Raw genomic sequence first — 22082 nt, 5'->3', positions numbered from 1 at the left:
TGGAGAGGCAAGTAGGATTCCAGAAGTCAAGGGATATGGTTTCATTGTGTTGTATAACATTTTTAGTTGCATTGCCTGCAGCAAGAAAGGCAGGATATAAATGTTTTCAATTAAAATAAATTCAGTTCCTCCCCGTGATTTCCAGAATCAAAATGATAAACTTACATAATGTATGCAGATCACAGAATTCAGCTTTTCCTGCTGCCAAATCTGAACAATTTGAATGATACTACCATCTAAACAGAGTCAGAGACAAATCCAGAGAGCAATCCCTTCTTATATTTTGTTTTATTAAAAATGTGACACACTAAAACTACAGACTATTTCACAAAGACCAAGTTTTGTTTTTACTCGTCATTATCAAGATTACAGAAGTCACTACAGACTGTTAAAAATGCATTGGAGTACATAAATAGAAATTTGAGTATAAATACAGTAACAAAATAAACAGATGTATGTGTTTAATAAATTAATTATAAATATAGCATTGACAATGAAGTGCTAGGTCAAAAATAATAATGTTTACCCTTTGTTTTCTGTACAGAACCATACTACTATATACAAGAATCTTTGGGAAAGAATGATATCCCAAGATCTACTTTCTCAGCTTTGCACAAACTAGTTGAAATGATAACATTAGAAAGTTACTATATACAAAATTCCAATGAATTATTGTTCACAATGTATAGTACAACTCTGGAAGTTAGTAGTAATTAAAAGCATTTTGAACTGTACTGTACCCAACACATCTTCCAGAGTTCAAGGGCAGGATTTATTCAGAATATAGATTAGTCAACTGCTCATTTTAGCTTTACTTACAAGAGTAGTCTTTCTTGGAGCAAAGGTCTGTGAAATTATCAACATAAATCTTTTTTAAAAATTACAACCTACCAATTGGTAATACAAAGCAAGTACAATTATAGTTTTTTCCCCTCAGCTAAACTTATTTTACTTCAGTAGTATGCAAATTCTTAGTTACACAAAATTCTTCATCAAGCACAGTAAATGTCTAGTTATTGTTCCTTTCTAGAAAAAGCAGAATTGGTTACATATTAATCTATTTTTACTTGCTCCAGATAGTTAATTTTTTGCTCTTCCAACAATTTTGCACTTCAAACACATACATCAGTAAACCAATCTTGCCTTCAGCATAGTGGAATAATAGGCACTTACTTCCTGTTCTGCCTGACTAGGAACCCTGTGTAACTTGAAAGCTTGTATCGACTTCATCGACAACATTAGTTCTCTAAAAGATAACAGTATGTGTATCTAGTTTCTTCCATTCACTGAGACCAGCATTACCTCTTGTCTGTGTTAGGCAGCTGAAGGACAGAAATTGTCTATCAATAGCTAATCTTCCTGAAACTAGTAGCAGAAGAGATTTGTGAAGAGATTATTACATCTGTCATCTCTTAAGATGTGCAGTTTTTGTTTTGGTGGTGGTTCCTGTTTTATTTCTAACAATGATGTGCACATTGAAGAACACAAATTATCAGTCCTTCTTTGAATCAATTGCATTGGTGTATCTGTCATTAGAACTTAGTGGTGACTGGAAGTAGTAATAAAGTAATAGTAAAATATTCATTATGTTATCTCTCCAAGCATTCTCAATGCAGAAAAACTTCCTGCATGCTCTGCTTTTTTGTCATTCCTGAATTAAACAGCATTTCTTAGAAGAACCTTGTCTGTCTGTCTGTGTTAATCTGAGTAGCTAGGAAGTATTTACTTTATTTGGTACAGGCAATTTACAAGTAATGCCATTTGACAAATTAGAGTGGTACCATATCTTAACATGTTTCCAAACACTGCTAGAAATACTATCCTACCTTGCTGGCAATGTTTTTGTGTAGCATCATTAAGAATAAAGAACATGAGTTATTTCTCAAAGCTAGGACTTTGTACTGATGATACTTCTGAAGTGATGCCAAGTGGGTCCACCATGCTGTCCATTTCAATATGAGAACTGAAAATATGAGATCCAGTGTCACCATACTCTCCAAAATCTGTAGAGTCCACTGGCACATTGTTGATCATGGGCAAGAAATGAGACAGTGGAAGAAAGCCTTTCCCTTTGAATTGCTGTCTTTGTTTAGCATTACTTAATGACACCAAGACTCCATATTTCTTTGACTTGTAGACATTGTAACCATCTGGACGTATTTCCTCTTCAAAGGAACAGTCCTCTGTAGAATATCTGAGCTGAAAAGAAAGAAGTGAAGATCATTATGGATGTGTTTTGTATAATTATAACCTCCCATAGCTTGTAAAACAATAATTGTTTATCTGAATAGAACCATCTAAAGTCCTTGTGTTGTATTCACAAGGCTGAATAAATGGAAATTTTTCCATAGGGTTAAACTGACAGCTCAGAGGGACACACAGGCCCTATTCAGACATTATGTTGTACAAGTGTACAGATGTCTGTACACAAGTTTTTGTGTGAATGATTGTACAAGCATTCATTTAAAAAGTGAACAAGGCCTCTCAAATGCATGGTACAGACAAGAAATATACTGTTGTACCTGCATTCAACATAATGTGTGAATATATCTGTGTACAGATCTGTACTTGTGCACAGTGTATATTCATACAAGTGGCTAAAGCCAGCTACGATGGCAGGAATCAGTGATAAGAATGACAATAAGAACTAGCTGACCTGGCGCAGAGCATCTGCACTCCTATTTCTCCCTGTCATTCTTCCCCACTGGCCGGCCCGGTGGCGGGCGCTCTCCTTCCCGGCCAGCCTGGCAGCGGGCACTCTCCCTCCCCGCTGGCCGGCCCGGCAGTGGCCACCATTTTCTCTGTCCGTACCCATGTCTATCTGGCAGCTGCTCACGAATTCTCACGAGAGCTGCCACGCATGGGATTAGCCACGGGTACCTCTTAGAGAGAAAAATAAAGAGATATTCAGTGATGATATTTATGCTAGTAAGATGGTTTGATTTCCCTATATAGATCAATTATTCTACAATTTGATTTGAAACAAAGATAACTTTTTAAACCCTGATGGCCTATCACAGAAATAACGATCACAGCAACAGTCTGATAACTCTTGTTTTCGCTATGAACATTTAAAAAAACAACCAATCGAGTTAGTTCAGTGTGGACATCAATTCATTGTGAGCCTCTTGAATCAAAGCCTACTGAAGCTAATGAGAATATATCAGATGCTTCAGAACAGCAGATGCTAATGACAAATCAAGAAAGGTGCATGGTAAAACAGGTCGGTATATGGGACCGAAACTGCTTGGTAAACCTAACTGGCAGCCTTTGCCAAAAAATGTAACCCTGTTAATTCTCCTGGACTTATCAGAAGCTTTTGATACCATTGACCATGGTACCCTTCAAGCTCATCTGTAGGGCAGAAATTGAAGTCACTGCATTCCAGTGGAAGCAAGATTTCAAAAGTTTCTAGTTACACAAAAATTCTTCATCAAGCACAGTACATGTCTAGTTATTATTTCTCTATAGAAAAAGCAGATTTGGTTACATATCCATCTATTTTTAGTTACTCCGGATAGGTAGGAAATCTTATGCATGACCCTGTGGTATTAACATCTACATGAAACCACTGGCAGGTAATGTTTGGGCTATCGTGACCTGGCCATGAGTCTGCTGATTACACCCAGCTCTATTTCTCTGGGGGTGTATAATACCCAGAGTCACTATTAGATTTTAATCTAACTAAGGATTGGCAATGAATATCCTAAACAGGTGCCTAGAGTCTGTAATTGACTAGATGGAGAGTAACAAAAATTTAAATTTGTACATTCTAAAACATTATTTGTCCATTCTTAATTTCTATAGACATGAAGCATTCATTTAATATATTGTCTAAATTCAAAACATCAGAGAAATTCTGACTTTGATTAAAGAAGTGTTTATCCTACATCACTGAATGAGTATTAGGCCTATAATATTACATTGTGTATTATCTTATATCCTGTATGTTTGCTAGCTCATCAACAAGATGATTGTCATTTCAGGCTGTTCCATGTCCTTTAAGCCACTGCTATTTTCCGAAAACTCCGGTGTTCTGGTTTGGTCATTAGAGGTGACTGAACTCTTGGTCAATAAAGAAGTATTGCTGATTGTGTCTAGGGCTCAGATGATAAGAGAAACTGTGTTCTCGTATAAACCCTTCACCTGCCAAGCACCCAAGATGATGTTTTCTCCTACACATGTAAAACACTGATTTTGTTCAATACTAAGTAGAATAGGCTAGAACAAAAATACTTCAGTGCAACCAAATAGATTTTAAACCTATGTGGACTGGATGATCAGGCATCTGGAAAACATGTTTTCATGTAGGGTTAGATTAGCAAAGTGAAATGCTAGTCCCCCTGATTTCAAGATGATGTTCCCATGTCTGTCTTATCTCAACTGAAGTACTCGTGTGAAGTACTAGCTTCATAAGAATTAATAACAGAGCTAATTGGTGCTGCTTAAAATGATTCAATATCAGTAAAAACGCTACCTTATAATAAGTCCTATTTCTTATACAGTACAATGCCAGGCTCCATTACTTGGGCTCCTTATGGAGTCAACTGAATAGGTTTTTAGCAGTCTGTAAGCATCTGACTTGTACAAAAGGTGAAAAACCAAATTGCTGATCTCCCATAAAGGTTATCTGTGGTTTTAAGTCTTAAGGGGGATGGTAGCTCTGTGGACGCTAGTGAATGAATGTAAATCTTTTGTGTGCACAAGACTGTATCCCACTGAAGTCAATGGCAAATTTCCTCTGAATTGCATGAGAGCACACTCTACTCTTAGCTCATGCTCTGGTCTCAGCACTGCAGGGATGCCCTGTGGCTGACACCAACTCTGAAAAAGGTAGTGGTCTCTTCAAAGGACCCATCTTTTGCAGACCATCTGCCCTGAAAAGTAAGCAGTACTACGCCATTATCAGTTATAGTTCCACGCAATCAATACTGGACATGATCCAGCCCAATTGATTTAAGCACAGGTTTAATTCTCCCATAGACATTGGCAGAATAGCTTAGCTGTGACTGACTCACACTAATTAATGTTACATCTCTTCTATTCCAATATGAAACATCTTTTTTTCCAGTATAGGACACGGAGAATCCTGGCTCAGCACAAGGGGAATGGGATGGTCTATACCCCTTCAAGTTTGTGATCTGAATATAAAAATGGTAATGAATTGGGGATGAGACTATAAGAGCATTGCATAATAAAGATTGCAATGTCTAGTCTCCTTCCTTAATCCAGGTGTGCGGTGATGCACTGCTTAGATTGCTGCATTTGAACATGAGGAACCCAGGCTCAAATCCCTGTTTATCATCCAGATTACTAGGCAGCCTTGAGCATGTCATTATCTCTCCCTCTTCACCTACCAGAAGAGTTGCTGTGAGGACAAAACCAGATAAGGATCAACTCCTCAGCCTGGAGTCTCTTGAAATAGACCAGAAAAGAAATCTAAACAAATGATAAATCATAAATCTTGCTAGTCAATTTTTGGAATGTTGCATGATCTTCCCCTCCCTACTTGCACGCTGGTTCTGCCTCTATTTACTCTGTTTTAAAAGGACAGTATGGAAAAGCAGAGAAAAATGGCGAATAATCCCTGCTAGGGCAGGGTTATTTTATTACAGTCGCTGGCTTATTCTTGTAAATAATTAGAGCCCCAATGTGGACCAATCCGTTTACATGAACGTCAGAATCCTTTTTAAACAGAACTTGCTCCCAAAGACGTGGGGCGGCGTGTTCAGGCTGCTTTTGCGGAGAGCGATCACGCGACAGACCGCGATGGTTCTGTGTGGGCTGGGCGCCCCCCTTGGAATAGTTTTGATTCGAAAACCTTCCCAAGGGGACCACTGACCACCTGCCCGTGTGTCGCTTAGCCGTGGGCCCCCACCCCTCCCGGCTGTAACTTACAAGCCCCTGCAGCCTCCCTTCGTCTTCCATGCAGAGGTACCGAGAGCTGCGCACGCCCTTGATCGCCACCGCGCGAACTGACACGGCTCGGATCTCCAGCAAACCTGCGCAGCGAAACAAAACTCCAGGTTATTCGTCTCCCTGCCCTGCTGGGCGGGAAGGAAAGAAGAGGGAAAACTCACTCCTGGGGTGGTGTGGGGGCGGGGGGCGGGAGACACCTCTCGCTTGGATTGCCAGAACTTCAGGGGTCCCCGCGGAGGAAACCCTCCCGGGCACATCCTTAGAAGTGCCTAACAAACCGGGGTGCAGATCTGACTCCCCCCCCCGCAAAGCATTTGAAGATTCCCCCAGTTGAACTCCTCCCGCCCCCAAATGGTCTTTCCTCCCAAAATATCACCAAGTGAGGAGTTATTCCTCTAGTTTCCACTCTGCCAGCACCCCCGTAACATCGCCTGCCTGCCCCCCCCCCGCCCCACCGCTCCGTCAGCTGCACAGGACAGGGAGCTGAGCCAGAGATGCTGCTGCCGCCGCTGCGGGCTGGAGCCGCGCGTTGCCTCCTTACTGTGCGGACTCTGGGCGCTGGCGCCTTCCACTCGGCCGTCGCCGCTGATCCTCAGGAAGAGCCCTTGCCTGCTGGCAGTGTAGAGATGCCTCAGCCTGATAGACTCCCCCCAGCCGTAGTTGACATGTGGTCCAGCATCAGCCAGAGGCAGGGATCTGGCCGCCGTCGCCAGGCAAAGAGCCAGGAGAGCCAGGGGCCCGCGGGCTTGCCGGAGCTTCTGCCACATGTTGGCCCGGCGGGAGTTCAGTTGTGCAAGAGGAGTTCCCTCCCAACGCACAAGCGCAAGCGCTCCGTTCCCACGGAGGGGGAAAAGTGGCGGGGGGCGGGCCGCGAAGTGCCGGCAGGCTGGATGCTGCGGGAGCGAATTGCCTCAGGAGCGATTGTAGGAAGTGGCAAGCCAATCCCCTGCCTTTTATAGGTCTCTCTTATCAGTCCGATCGATAAGGCTAATTCTAATTCCAATATAGACACTGCTCCGTAGGAGCGTTTGGGCCAATACCCGCCCCACTGTCTTGATCAAGATTACATCATTTCCCACGGGGCGCCATTCAGGCTTGGATCGCTTTATCGCGATGAGGCTTTTAATTTAATTTAATAATAATAATAATAATAAAGTTGGAATTATCAAGCCTTATTTGCGGAGCGACAAAAAAGAAAAATCCTTTAAAAAACAAAAACATCCCACCACGCAACTTACAAGATAAAATGCGACTGCTGCGGAGCGCAGCTGATTCGAACCTAGGCTGCCTCGGATCGGACTGTGAAAATGAATGTCCCGGAGGCCAATGGAGAAAACGGGAGTTCACTTTCCGAGTCTCTCCTCCGAGGTGTAAAGAATAGAAACAGCCTAGGTTGTGTGTGTGTGTGTGTGTGTGTGTGTGTGTAGATAAACAGATACACAGAAGTGATGTAGCCTATGAGAAATAAAGCAAGCAAGCAAATGTACCCGCGAAACTTCATCTGGTGTGTGTGTGTGGGGGGGACCTTTACCCACCTCGCTCTATTTGCCTTTCCTGAAATAGGTCTAAACCTAAGTAATTCCATACAGCTTTTGTGGACGCTTCTGTTAGATGTTTGCAATGACTGCTTCTCTACCTCCACGGCACCATCATCATCACCCTTTTCATGAATATCTTTCGAAACTGTATCAGACAAGCCCCAGCATTCGTTATATACGCACTAGAGACCAAGGAGTATGGGGAAGAAGAAGAAAAAAAGACTGAGGGTCGAAGTCTGAATGGAGTTACTAATGATCTAGCAGGAAATCACCCACCAAAAAATTACATCGCCTTTGTTCCACCAGGTGGCCAAGGAGAGTTGCTGATGCAACATCCTCGGATCGGCAGGAAGAAGAGGATTGTGAAGGAAGGACAGCATCTACAGCTCTGCTAGCAAGCGATCTGTTTTCTGACGCTCCCATTAGGGATTCTAGGCCAATAACATATGGATGTCATCTTATATACATCTGGCTTTAAAAAAAAAAATCTGGCTCTCCAGCTTTCACTTTATATAGTGTGTGCATGTATGAGTACATCAGAGTTGTTGGAAGCAAACACACACACACAACCACAGACAGACATGTACATTTGCACGCACCGTTGAAGCATTACAATGGCTTGGTAAAAGTTACACACTAAACCTCTGGGTGGCGCTCCAAGGCAATTAGAACAAATTGTAGCATCTTAAAGAGGAACACATATTGTAGTGTAACCTTTGGCGGACTAGAGTCCCCTTCTGAGTCATCTATTATTACATGAGTACCTGTTTCAGTTTCCAAACCCAGAGTCTGGAAAAAAGAAAAAGAAAAGAGATGGAAGAACTAGCTAGTCTTCTGATCTGACTAGTTATAGCCTCTGTCTGTTCATACAGGGGTGTAACTAGGGGAGAGGGCACTCATGTTCGCCCCTCTCCCCGCAAACCCTTGGAGTAAGGGAGATAATGAAGAAAATAGGGAGCGGGGGAGGGGGGGCTCAGGAGCTGGGGCCCCCCCTGGTTCCTTGAACCCATCTGCTCAATTATAGCTACACCCCTGTGTTCCTAGAACCATAAGAGTTGTCAGACCGTCTCTTCCAGCTTCCTTGTCCTGAGCAAGGGCAGCCCACATCTTTTCAAAAAACGCATGTTCAGAATCAGAAGGCTTCCTTAAAGCCTCCAAAGCAGGAGATTTCACAACCTCTCTTTCACCCTAGTGTTAAATCTGTTATTCACAAATTAGAGGAGGGACATGCTTCAAGGGAAATTGGCGACAGTCCTGAGCCTAAGACAGCTTCTTTAGCTGTAGAACTGTTCTCATACGTTTCCTATCTGAATTCCAGTCATTTAAATCCTTGCTCTCTCCTCAGAGAATCTCTTGAATGATTGCCCTCCCTTCCCCCCCCCGTGTTTTTTTAAAATGTCAAACTGATGAAAAACTAAGTTCCTTCTTACACTCGTAATCCTATCCACAATTACTTGAGAGTAAATATCACCACTGAATGCACTGGAGCCTACTTGTAAGTAAATTGCATAGGATTGTGCTCTTATCTTTAAATATATTCATAAGAACAACCCTGCTGGATCAGGCCCAAGCCCATCTAGTCTTTTATCCAGTTTCCCACAGTGGTTTCCCACCAGATGCCTCTCTGGGAAGCCCAAAGGCAAGAGACGAAGGCATGCACTCTCTCTTCCCGTTGCTCCCCCTGCGACTGGTTTTTGGAGGCATCTTGCTTCTGAGCCTGGAGGTGGCCTATAGACTAGTAGCCAGTGCCACTGATAGACCTGTCCTCCATGAATTTGTCTAAGCCCCCTCTTAAAGCCAGTCATAGATTGTCATGGATTATCTAACATATAGATATTGTCTTCTTAAGAGTATTTTCCAGAATTCAGATATTAACTTCATGTACAAAGAAGTGCACAAAGGCATCATTACATACAGCATACAGTGTTGATTTCATCTCAAATACTGAAGGACAAAATTAGAATATTAGAAAATTAAAATTAGAATTATCTTCACAGATAATTATGTATGGTCTTTACTCAAGGAGGTTATTAACCTTTATGTAGGAAAAATGAATTAAGAGTCTTCTGAGCAGAATAAAATGCTTACAGGATTGTTCAAATAATATGTAGGTCTTTTTGTTTTAGGGTCAAGAGACACATCTGTAGAATTAAACATTTCAGTAGAAAGTAGGAATTAAATAATTACTTTTGCATCAAGACACAAAATTATATTTAGAAACCCATCCAACAGAGCCATGCACAGATTCTTTAGCCAAGCTTAGCTTCTTTCTTTGACCACTAGATAGAGCTTTAAGCCATCTCCTGTTTCTTTCTATGCTGCAGAAAGCAAAAGCAGTTTACAGGTACCATGTTAGCTTATTGTTTTTTGAAATGTTTTCCTTTATCTTTTGAGCAGCAAAGTTTAGCTGCACCTGTTCCAACAAAGGCTGTGGGTTCTATCACTGCCTCTGCACAATTTTAGATGAGACAAATTCCATTCAGCTACATTACAGCTAGTTCACTCGCACAGTATTACCTCAGGCACTTGTTTCACTCACAAGGATTTCCTTTAAAATAAATGATGAGTACTGAATTAAGTAAGAATATGTGATGGAAAGGAGAAGGGAATATAATGAATCTAAGCAAGAACAAACAAGGATTATGCCACTTTAAAGATTAAAGTCCTTGTGGTTTTGATGGGATTGTTAGACATGTGGGGGAGTTAACCAGTCAAATCTCTTCCTTTGAAACCTGTGGGACTTAAAGATGCTTACCATTGGTTGATTCAGGCCCTAACTCATGGGTGGCCAATCTGAGGCTCTCCAGTTGGACTGGAACTTTCTTCCCAATAAATTGTGGCTGGGGATGATGAGATCTGGGGATGAGGAGAGCCAGAACTGCTGGCAGCCCCTGGACAAGCCACCAAGGCCGCTGAGTATGCTACTGTGTGCTAGCCATGCCCCTTTCTCCTGAAACATCACACCAATAGTGATGCAGGGGGTGTGGCCAGTGCTGAGAATGAACATGTGGTGGTCCGTCAGCCTCTTCAGCCGGCATAGAAAATGTTTTGCCACACATCACATTCCCAGGATAGCTACAATTGAGAAGATGGCTTCAAGGAACCCAGGCCCACCCAGCTACTGAGGGGCCCCCAGCTCCACCCCCCACTACTTTCTTCATTATCTCCCTCACGTTGAGAGGCTGCTGTGAAAAGGGGTGAGCAGGGGGGCCCCTCTCCCCTAGCCACACCCCTGGTGCCAGCCACACGCTCTGTATCAGTGTGATGGTGCAGGGGAAAGGGGCATGGACACTGCATACCTGGCCTCTGTGGGAAAAGCGGGGGGGGGGAGGAATAATGGAGCAGGGGTGAGGGGGGTGCCCTGAGCCAAGGGACATCCCCCCACATTTCCCCTGCTCCCTCATCTGCATTGCAGCCTCCAAAGAGGAGAGCTGGTCTTGTGGTAGCAAGCATGACTTCTCCCCTTGGCTAAGTAGAGCCCACTCTGGATGCATTTGAATGGGAGACTAGAAGTGTGAGCACGGTAAGATATTCCCCTTAGGGGATGCAGCCACTCTGGGAAGAGGGTCTAGGTTTCAAGTTCCCTCCCTGGCATCTCCAAGATAGGGCTGAGAGAGACTCCTGCCTGCAACCTTGGAGAAGCCTCTGCCAGTCTGTGTAGACAATGCTGAGCAAGGTGGACCTATGGTCTGACTCTGTATGTGGCAGCTTCTTATCTCAAGGTTGAGATAAGCAAGGTTGGAGTAGCAAGGTTGGAGTGGGCCCAGAGACAAGATTTTAAAATGCCCCCCCCCCACCACCACTGAAGCTCAGCTCATGAAGTAAAGAAATCTTAAATGAGGCTGAATAGTGGTAATAAAAAGCATAGTAAAATCTATCTATCTATCTATCTATCTATCTATCTATCTATCTGTCTGTCTGTCTGTCTGTCTATCTATCTATCTATCCTATGTGCCACAATAGAACATCATCCTAAATTATTTTTTCAAAGGTTTTGTAAATTGTGGATGATGCAAGTCATTTAATGGTATTAGAGAAAGACATGCTGTTCTGGTAGCTCCAGGTCTTAACACTCACATCAATTTTGGAGGATGAATACAACTGAAGGAAGCCCGGGTGGGTTTGTGGCTCGGGGAGTCAGTCATGTGACTTGCCTCTGGGGGGGGCCAAGGCAGTGGGCCCCCAGACAACTTTCTCCCCTTGCCCTATTATAGTTACACCCCTGCTTCCTATGTTCCTATGAGTTGGCAGCACAACCATTGTCAAGGATCAAAGTTTTAACTGTGGTTAAGCAGTAAGAACAATTCTAAAGGATCCTGGAGAAACCTTGATTGTCCTTCTGGGCCCTGCAGCCAAGGAACAGCCCCCCCCCCACCCTGCATTGTCCCTGTGGGGTGTGTGGCGTCAGGTTTGCCAGCCTGCCCTAACTAGTTACTTATGGCACAATCCTTTGTAGACAGCAGCATGCTTTTCATGCAAATAAGAAAGGGATTGCTTTCCACCAGCCCCAGTGGCCCTTTCTATCCCCTCTGACCTACAAAGCCTGTCTAGCTGTTCCACAAAAGGTGAAGAACTTGAATGTTCAAGTGAGAAGTTTTCCTGTCCTGTTCATGTGATTCAGCTGCTATTGGGCAAGGGAAATGCAGTGTGTTGCCTGGAGACACATTGTGGCTAAAGTGTTCTCTTCTGACTTTCTCACCTCAAGTCTTCCAAACTGCCATTGATTGTTTGATTATACAGAAAATTTCTACACCATTTTTATATTAAGAAATAAGCAAAGCAGCATATGATGATCAAAATCATAGACTAGCAACCAACTAGCTCGCACTGTTGTGTAAGTGGAAATCATTTCCCCTGCTCCTTCATCCACATTGCAGCCTCCAGAGTTGGCAGCGAAGCCATTCTCAAGGATCAAAGTTTTAACAGTGGTTAAAACCGCAGTAAGAACAATTCTAAAGGGTCCTGGGAAAACGGTCTTCTCTCTGTTTCTAAAAGACTGTGAAGTAGGTGCCGGGCAAGCTTTCCCAGAGAGAGCATCCATCGATGGAACACTGCAGCAAGAAGTCCTTTCCACAGGCGCCACCCACCTCACATAATGTGTCCAAAGTATGATAGTTTGAGCCTGGTCATTGTGCCTCCAGTGAAAATTCTGGATTGATTTGTTCTATGATCCATTTGTTTGTTTTCCTGGCTGTCTATGGTATGGTCCTCAAAAGTCTTCTCCAACACCAAAGTTCAAAAGTGTCAATGCTTTTTCTGACTTGCTTCTTCAAAGTTCAGCTTTGTATCCATAGAGTGTCACGGGGAAAACCACTGTCCGAAGGATTCTAATCTTTGTAGGTGTAGACACGTCACAGCATCTAACCTAGAGGTTGACAGAATATAAATAACAGTGTCTATCTGATGCTATCAATATGTCATCTGCAACCCACAGGCCCATCTGACTGGAGATGTTATCTTTTGGGATCTTTCTTGCCAATTTCTGGGAAATTATTCCATGTTAGCATCTCAACTTTCATCATTGACAAAACTATAAACTGTTCTTATGCCACTGACTTACTGATGGTGCACCTTGATTGTCAGCTGATCAGTCTTGCCATCAACCCAATAACAGAAATAGGATAACAAACTTGAAACAATTTGAATCTTCTTCCAGAAACTGGTAGAAAGTGTTCTATCTGTCTATCTGATGCTATCAACATGGGATTGTTACATTAAGGAACCCAGTCTAAATTGTAATCCACTCTCTCCACAGATTGGGATGCTATTGCATTTGTAGTTACAGATGTCTTTTAAAAAAATCAATACAATTAGAAAACTAATTTAAAGCAGAGACGATAAAAGGACGCTGACAGATCTTTTACATAATAGATACCTAATCAGTGCTGGCAGCAAATACATTCCTAAGGGACCTACCATTCTTGGGCTGATCAGAAGATCCTCTGATTAAATAGACAGATAATGTCTTTTTCTAAAGTCATCAGCTTTGAAAGTCATTGGAATGATTTCCATTCATTTTCATATGTTTTTAAAGTGAGACCTGATCACAAATTTCACATGGTTATGCCTGGTTTGCCTGAGCACTGATCTTTCATTCCTAGAGCAGATATAATGGCTTTGAAGCAACATGGACTAGGGGATGGATAACTAAGAGTTGCAAATTTAGTTTCAACTACTTCTGCAAAAAATGTTTGCTGAAAATGTTGAGGTATATATATATTTAAGCGCAAATATCTGTGAGGGAGATATTCCCTCCTTCCTTTTAAATGGAAGGAGAGAATGGGATTAAGGGAGAAGTCTGACATTGGTTATAGAAGTGAAGTTTAAAATTATCCTGAACACTGAATGCAATTTAAATAATATAAAAATGCAACAAATCGGAGGTGTAGCTAGGGGAGAGGGGGCCCATGTTCACCCCTCTCCCCAGTGGCCCCTTGGAGTGAGGGAGATGGTGGAGAAAATGGGGAGGGGTGGAGCTGGTAGCCCTCAGGAGCTGGCGGGGGGGGGGCTGAACCCACCAGCTCAATTATAGCTGCACCCCTGCAACAAATTTTTCAGTTATATCACTTTCCCATAGGTTAATCATGTTTCCTGACCATATTATGAAATAACAAGCCAGACAGACTTACTTCTGAGTAAATAAATATGCATAGGATTGTGTTAGACTTTTCCTCCTTCAAACTTCACCTCCTCCTCTATGCACAACATACTGCTCTTGAAACCGAGGAGATTTTTTAAACAGAGGAGATTTTTAAAAAAAGGTTTGTGGTGTGTCAGTGCTATTCACACTCTTCTTATATGCATGTTCAAGTTGTGTACAGTGAATGTGTGTACAATTATTCACATATTATGCTCATGCATATATAGCAGTATGCACAATCTGTATCCTATGATTGAGGGAATCCAGTCCCTGGGTTCACTTTTTAAATGAATGCAAGCACAATCATTCATAAAAAATGTACATGTGTGCAGACAATATTTGAATAGCTCTATGGTGATCAGCTAGACAAAGAAAAAAACCAATCCATTCTGCTGCAAGCCTCTTGCATGAGTTTCTCAGCCAGTTGTTATGTGAGTTTCCCTTTTTCTAGCATGAGACTCCCTACTCCTGTCGTTATGTGGGGAAAATGTGTTCCTTGCCTATCACAGAATCTTCATGTTGGGCTTTGGGCCTTTCTGTGAGCTTTTATCATGCTTAAAATCCAGGTATGTAAGTCAAATGTACTTGTTACATATTTCCTTGTTAAAAATAAATAAATCTGCAAAGCTATGATACAATCTCTTGCTGTAATTCTGCCCACAGTTATGCACAGGTAAGTTCCATTGACCTCAGTGGGATTGACATATGTGTGATTTGTTGGTAAAACTGCTGCCCTAGTTTTTATGAAACTTGACCTCTGTTTCTGAAAGAAATAGCTATTCTGTTCTGTTCTTTCCTAGATTGTTTGCTTTGGGGTTTTGACAACTGAATGTTTGTACATTTACTTGGATATATTCATTGGCTTACATGTGCTCTTTTAGGTTGAACTAGGGATTAGTGACCCCAGATAGTGTTTACCTGATTTGTTTCTGAAAAAAAGAAGAAGATATTTTATAGCTTGCCACATAAGGGTAAGCCAGGGATGTTGTCTGCTAGGTCAAAGGCATGATTTCATAATTTATCATGTTCTTAATACCTGATTGGTTTTAAAAGGCACGGACTAGGTGTCATTGAGGCCCAAGACGCATCTAGTCCAGCATCCTGTTTTACATACTGGACCACCAGGTGCCTCTGGGAAGCCCAGAGCTGAGAGCATGCCCTCTCTCCCCCAGTTACTTCCCTGCAACTGGTATTCAGAGGCATCCTGCTGGAGGTAGCCTATAGCCCTCAAACTAGTAGCCATTGATAGACCTCTCCTCCATGAATTTATTGAAACCCCTCTTAAAGCCACCCAAGTCGTTGGCTGTCACTATGTCTTGTGGCAGATAATTCCACAAATTGATTGTGGGTTGTGTGTTCGTCCTAAAGGTCTTGGCAATCAGTTTCATGGGATCACCTCTGGTTCTAGTGTTATGAGAGAGGGAGACAAATTTCTCTCTCTCCACACCATGCATAATTTTATAGACCTCTATCATGTCTCCCCTCAGTCGTCTTTTTTCTAAAACAAAAAGCCCCAGGTGTTGTAGCCTTCTGATTGCTAATCTTCTGGTTTCCTTGCTAATATCAACATGAAAGAATGGATTATTTTCAGGATTTATGGAAACATCCAATTTGGCTTGATATTGATTAAGCAGACACTTTCATAGCAATTTTATTTCCTATATAGCCAGTTAGCTAGAAATAAGTGGTACTTCGTAACAGCCTGCTTCAGGCCACAATGCAATGAAAACAAGATTCATCTCAACTTAGAATCTGAGCTACACATCACTACATAGAAAGTAGTCTGGACCTGCTTTTAAGAACTTTAAGGTTTCTTACTCTTTCCCATCCCAGTGCTAATGAAGATTGATCGGCAAGAGATAATGATGGAAGGAAAATCCCAGCATGAGTCAGCTGGGGCCTTCTCTTTCCTAGAAATGCAGAGAAAGACAAGGGTTAAGCAAACACTTCGTGTTCCTCCAAGACGTTTTCCAGATTATGAGCTTTGCGCTGGTGGAAAGTGCTGCAAGGTATGAAGGAATGATGCAACAATTTCTAATTGCAAATAAAGGGTTGCTCAATGCTTTGTGGTAGGCTGGTGGTCGTTCATATTGCTGTCCACTGCAATGTGGTTTCCAGGTGGGCAGTGTCCATATTCTCCTTGAACTGCATTATCTGCCCCCTTCTCCTGCTCCATTTTGGGTCAATGGGGTCGTGGAGGGGGTGTGGGGATGACGTGACGACCTTCTTCTTCTTCTTCTTCTTCTTCTTCTTCTTCTTCTTCTTCTTCTTCTTCTTCTTCTTCTTCTTGGCTGCCTTGCACAAAGTCATCAGGAGGAGAAAGCACCATTCCAAAACAAAAAAATTAATCGTAGTGTTGCGCCCTTGCACAAGCACTCCAGCATAACAAACCATTGCGGAGAGGGTGGTGATGGGGAAATCAAGGCAGCTGTCCCCCTTGCTTTGCCCTGAAAAGCGGTAAGCAAAGAAAGCCAAGCCAGAGACTCTTGGAGCCCCTTTGCAATGAGCCACCACCTCCACCACCCCCTTTGCGTGCAATGAGCTCAGAAGAGCTGCCACCTGACCCTCTCCCTGAGCCCTGGAGAGGCTGGAGGGGGGAGTGCTCCAGAGGCAGAGAGGAGGGGTGGCCGCCCACCCACTACTCCCCCATTATATAATTAAAAATAAATGGGGGACGGGGGGAAGAAATAAAATATAAAATAAAAAGATAAAAATAACACTGAAGCAAGACAGGGCAATATGGACAGATCACCCCCACCCCCGCTGAATAACCATCCACACCAAGCCACAGAAATATTGTTGCAAGCCTCCTGTAATGGAAAAGTACTGCTACTTTCCTGCAACACAGTTGCAATGTTGTACTGTTGCATTGCAGTGATAAAATCAGAAATATGGATGGCACCTTACTGACAGTGATGTTGGAACACAGGCAGTAGGGAAACACACTTAGAGGACATGTTACAAAACTGTTGCGGCATGTAATCTGGAAACTGCCCAGATTTCTTTGCCAGTAGAGGGAAATCCTTCAGGTAATCTTCACAGTTCTAAACAAATATGGCTGGACTGCATTCTACTGTAATGTGTAGTATGGTTCTAATGTAAACTTCAGATAGTAATAGCCTAGATTATGCTAGCTTACACATCCAGAAATCCTTTTATTTGGGAGTGGAGCTGATTTTATTTGTGGGTGGAGTACTTGAACCACATGAGTGTTACTTCAACAGTTAATTATGTGAAGAAGCATTGATATGGTTGACCTTTCTGGCAGCAACCTCAGTGTTAGAATAATCTAACCAAGAGTTGCTAACCAGTGAAAGAGATTTCCTCTCTTCTTGGATATGCAAACCACCATTTCCTTAATGCTGTAGTGCACCCTTGAATGCATAGACATGGACAAAACTGGATGTAAAAGCATATGCCAGGCTAGTTTTAAACCCATTGTGTAGAAGTGAGCAGAGGAAACTATGAAAGTAATCATGACTACACATACTGTTATTTCACATTTTATGCTTACATGTTTACTCTTTCCACTGAATTAAATCATCATCTAATTCTATGTCAATAGAGCATAGAGCAACATGTCAGGCAGCTATACATGATTAGTGTGAAAGGAATGGAAATATTTGCATAAAAAGCTAATCTTGTATGGCTAGTTGGTTCTGATATTACTGAAAGAGAATTCTTGTTGCATTGTACATTCAGATTGTAGAGATTCAGTATTCACTGACTTAGCTCAATACATGAAGTAAGTACATAAGTAAAACAAATCCATGGAAACTACAAGAACTATATCAATCTGTGTGAGCTCAGGATCTGAGCTATGAAGTAAAAATCAATATCATCGATTACACATGTGTATTGCATATAGCAGTCTGTTTGGGACTGGATGGGGAAAACATTTGTGAATGCTGTCTTTATCTAGATGTACCAAAAAAAACAACCCCCAAACAAACCCAAAAAAGGTCTCTGGATGTAATAACAATGTTCTTGTAGAAATTCTTGTGCAAATCCCTGTGCTATCTTATCTTATTGTGCTAGCACAAATTTGCTTGTTATGCAAGCACTTTGTTAGTCAAGATGCAAGCCAGCATCAGTATACATAGCATTTAGATTTGTGGCTGAAGGACACTTCACTGGAGATTCTTAAAATAGCTGGTTAATATTACAGAAATGTTTAAAATCATTTTAATTCAAAAGGGAGACCCCTAACCTCATCGGTGGGTAATTTAACATATCCAGCATAGCTTTTGTAGAATTAGCTCTGATGCCCTCCATTACAGTTTCTTAACTTACCGTGTTGGGGGGTTTGTCACTATGAGTCATGGCCCAGGGACAGTTGAGGTCAAGAATTGAAGACCAAAGGTCACATGAAGCATCCTGCCAATGGCAGCTAGAATTGACCTTTATTTGACAAAGCAGAAGTAACTTGGGATCTGAAAGAATGGTAGTCAAATAGCAATCTGAACATGGCATCTGAAATGCATCTGAACATTGCATTTGGATTGATCCTAATCAGGCATAATTTCATAGTCCAAATGGTCAATTAAAGGGCCATTTGAAAGTAAGATGAGCAGAAGAGATAACAAAAAGACATGGAAACTAACTAAAAACTTACTTCAAATGGTAACTTAAACCTTCTGAGGTTGTACATTTCAGACTTGTAAGAAAGTGGACCAATAGCAGACACGAGTGTTCCCGATTTTGTTCAGTCCTTTAACTTGTTAGCTTGTAATAAAAAATAATTCAGAGAGAAAATATGTGGCAAATATATTTGGAGCCAAGTTTGAGCATTCTGCTGACAGTGTTGAGTTAATCTAACTATATCATGCATGTGTTTGCTCTCTGTCTCAAGATTATGTTGTATCGCCTCCACATTCAGACTGTGTTTGCATTTATTTTTCATTATTTTAAAAGATATTCTGTGGGTCTTGTCACTGACTAAAAGGTAGAATATAGAAATAAACAGTCAAACATGTAAGTCTGTTCTCCATATTTGTTCAGTACTACACTATTACAGCATTGAAGAGGCAAAATGCCATGCTTAGTTTTAAGTACCTTTCCTGCTTTGATGCTTTACCAATGACATCACAGGGATGCATCTAGGTACTTTGACTCATGGTACTGAGATAGCTTACAGCAGTACAGAACACTTCCCTAAGCATCACATACCAAATTATAATTGCTCTTGGAAAAAGTGGCACTTGGAATAAGTGCCCCAGAAATGTTTGATCTGTTCATCTTAACTGAATAATCTTAACCCTATAACGGATCTTGTGTACCTACCTGTCCTTTTGTACGAAAGACTAACCTATTAAACATGAGGATTTGATTTCATGCTTCTTAAAGGTTATGTTATCCTAGCTGTTTATGTACAATATTAGAGGTGTGTGTGTGTTTTGCATGTGTGAAGGCTGCACATTTTTGGCTTCATTATCCACTTTTCATCAATCATACTATGTCACTGCCAACAGTTTGAGGCTGGTGAGATCTTTTGCATTTAGCCAAATGAAATAAAAGGGAAGCACACTTCATGGCTCTGTTCTTCTGTCACTCCATTGTCATTCAGCAAATGGGACCAAAGGGAAAAGCGATCAGTGAATAAACTCATGAAGCTTTCCTCGGTCTCCAGCTGTCATCAGCTTTTAGCTCTTTTGGTTGATCTTATCTATTGCAGAGTGATTGAAAGTCATTTGTTTTGGTTGAAAGTAATTTGTTTTGGAGAGTAATTAGATTATCTCGTTGGTGGCTTCCTACCTGGTGACCCAGAGCTTCTCTGTGGCTTGTTGCTCATTAACATCAATTACCATAGAGGCCTTCATTAAAAAAAAAAAAGGCTTCCACTGCCTAAGGTAGTGAACCCATTAAGGAATATCCTTCTCATTCCTTTTAGGAAATAATAAACCTTCTGATGTTAAGCAATAATTTGAGGGTCAGATATATATGAGTCCACAGAGACTAAAACTTTCTTTTTCCATCTGAATGAAAACCTTTGGCAGTTAAGAAGCCAGCTGGGTTTTTTGATTGTTTACAGATAATGTGGAAGGGTGCATTAACATGAATAGGCCAAATTCAGAACCACAATATTTGCGTGGCTAAGGGAGGATTCATTAAGGTGTCCAATAGAACATAGCTACACTACAATTCCCGAGTGTTCCTTAACACTCCAGAAGTAGCAGTGCAGCTATGTTTGTTTGTTTGTTTAATAAATTTGTATACTGCCCACTACTGAATTCTCTAGGCGGTTTAGGTTTGCCGTATGGCCAGTTTTTACGTATCAGACGTAACTCAACTTGGGATGTAGATTTTGAGAGGGAGGCTGAGGTTCTTGAACAACAACTGATCCAGAGAAGATACCGCCCGGGAGTGGTTCAAAATGCCAGAGATCGTGCCAGGCAGAGGGATCAAACAGAACTTCTTAAGGATCAACCTCGGGAGAAAACACGCAGAGTCATCTGGTCAATTGACTATACTCCCTTGGCTTTTAGGATCCTAAAGGTAATCCAGAAGCACTGGCATATAATTAATGACATTCCAGGTTGCCAATCTCCACCGATTGCGGCTTTTCGAAGGACCACTAGTATTAGAAATATACTCACTAGATCAGATTGTTTAGATACTTATACACCTCTGCAGGTCACTACAGGTTTTCATCCATGTGGGGCATGTTCGGTTTGCCCTCTAGCAGTCCGCACCAAAGAGGTGCGTCACCCTATCACTGGTGTATTTACACCACTCAGATTTTTTGCCACCTGCAGGACCAGGGCTATTGTATATGCTATCACTGCCCATGTGGGAAATGGTATATTGGTATGACTGAGAGATGTGCACGTGTCAGGATTGCTGAACACATGTCCAGGATTAACTCACAAGTTATGGACGCACCTCTGGTCCGCCATTTTGTTGAATCTCAGCATGTGAGTTATGACATTCGTTTTTTTGTGCTGCATGTATATCAAAGACATCAATTTATGTCTGTAGATGTCCATCAGGCACTTTTGCAAATAGAAGCCTCCCTTATCTTTATCTACCAGACGTTGGAGCCATTTGGGCTCAACACCTATTTAGATCTGTCCAGTTATTTGTAGGGCACCCTACCCTGACTCTCCTGACCATTGGACCTTCAGGATTCCCCTATTTTGGAACTTTTGTTTCCACATCAAGGGACAGATACTGTTGACTGCCTGGTACTGATTTAGATTTACCATCTTAGTTTCCCTTTGGCCTTTGTGCACGAGACCTGTGTAGCTGTATGCCTTTTCTCTTTCCCATTTTGAGTTATGTTATTCGAGTCCCCTTTTCGTTTTCCTCTCCTTTTTACCAATGTTTACACCAGACTTTGTCAGGCTGGCTTGCGAGTTTCGTCACACTAATGCAGGATGCCTTCAGCTCTCCAGGGTTCAGTATTGCGGACTCTGTGCCTTTAATTGCCTTGGGTTTTTTACAACTTGGTAATCTATGTTAATTGTTTTATTGCTGAGTCATCCATCTGCATGCGTGCATGCTTGAAGGTGATGTTTATGACGCCACATCCAGCTGTGGGAAATCTGTTTCAGACAGGTATAAATTGGAGAGTTTCTTGCAGATACTAATGCCGGAAAGGATTGAAAGACTGTGTTAAGCTTAAGGAATGGGGTAAACAACAACTAATGTTGTTTAGGAGGTTTGTATGCAATCTTGTATCAGGGCGTTTTCTTTACAATGTATTCACTGTAGGGAGTCACTCCTGGCTGACTGATTTATGTTTATACTGTATGTTTATATTGTACAGGCCAATGAAGCTTTGTGGGCAAAATGGCATATATCCGGAAGAGCCGTTCAACTTTGATTCATGAACGACTTTGATTCATGAAGTTTGTTTTTCTCCACAAGGGCATGCAGTGGGCTTTATCTTTATCCAGGTCATCTTATTTATGGAAGCCATGCTCGACGGGTTCTCTGCTATCAGCATGTTTGTGATTTGATATCTTCACTCCTGTGTGGATGGT

General features: G+C 41.9%; 1 protein-coding gene across 1 annotated transcript; it reads right to left on the bottom strand.

The window, feature by feature from the left end:
- Nucleotides 1–291: 291 nt before the first annotated feature.
- FGF19 (fibroblast growth factor 19) lies at nt 292–6720 on the bottom strand. The gene is made up of 3 exons (XM_053283767.1): nt 6461–6720; nt 5899–6002; nt 292–2199 (listed from the first exon to the last, which is right to left on the bottom strand). Exons 1-3 carry the CDS (start codon nt 6684–6686, stop codon nt 1876–1878), a joined length of 654 nt encoding a protein of 217 aa, XP_053139742.1. The 5' UTR covers nt 6687–6720; the 3' UTR covers nt 292–1875.
- Between the last annotated feature and the right edge of the window lie 15362 nt (nt 6721–22082).

This window comes from Hemicordylus capensis, chromosome 1 (genome assembly GCF_027244095.1).
Source record: "Hemicordylus capensis ecotype Gifberg chromosome 1, rHemCap1.1.pri, whole genome shotgun sequence".
Taxonomy (NCBI): Eukaryota; Metazoa; Chordata; class Lepidosauria; order Squamata; family Cordylidae; genus Hemicordylus; species Hemicordylus capensis.
The sequence above is the reverse complement of the archived record's forward strand: the minus strand, read 5'-3'. Positions and strand labels throughout refer to the sequence as shown.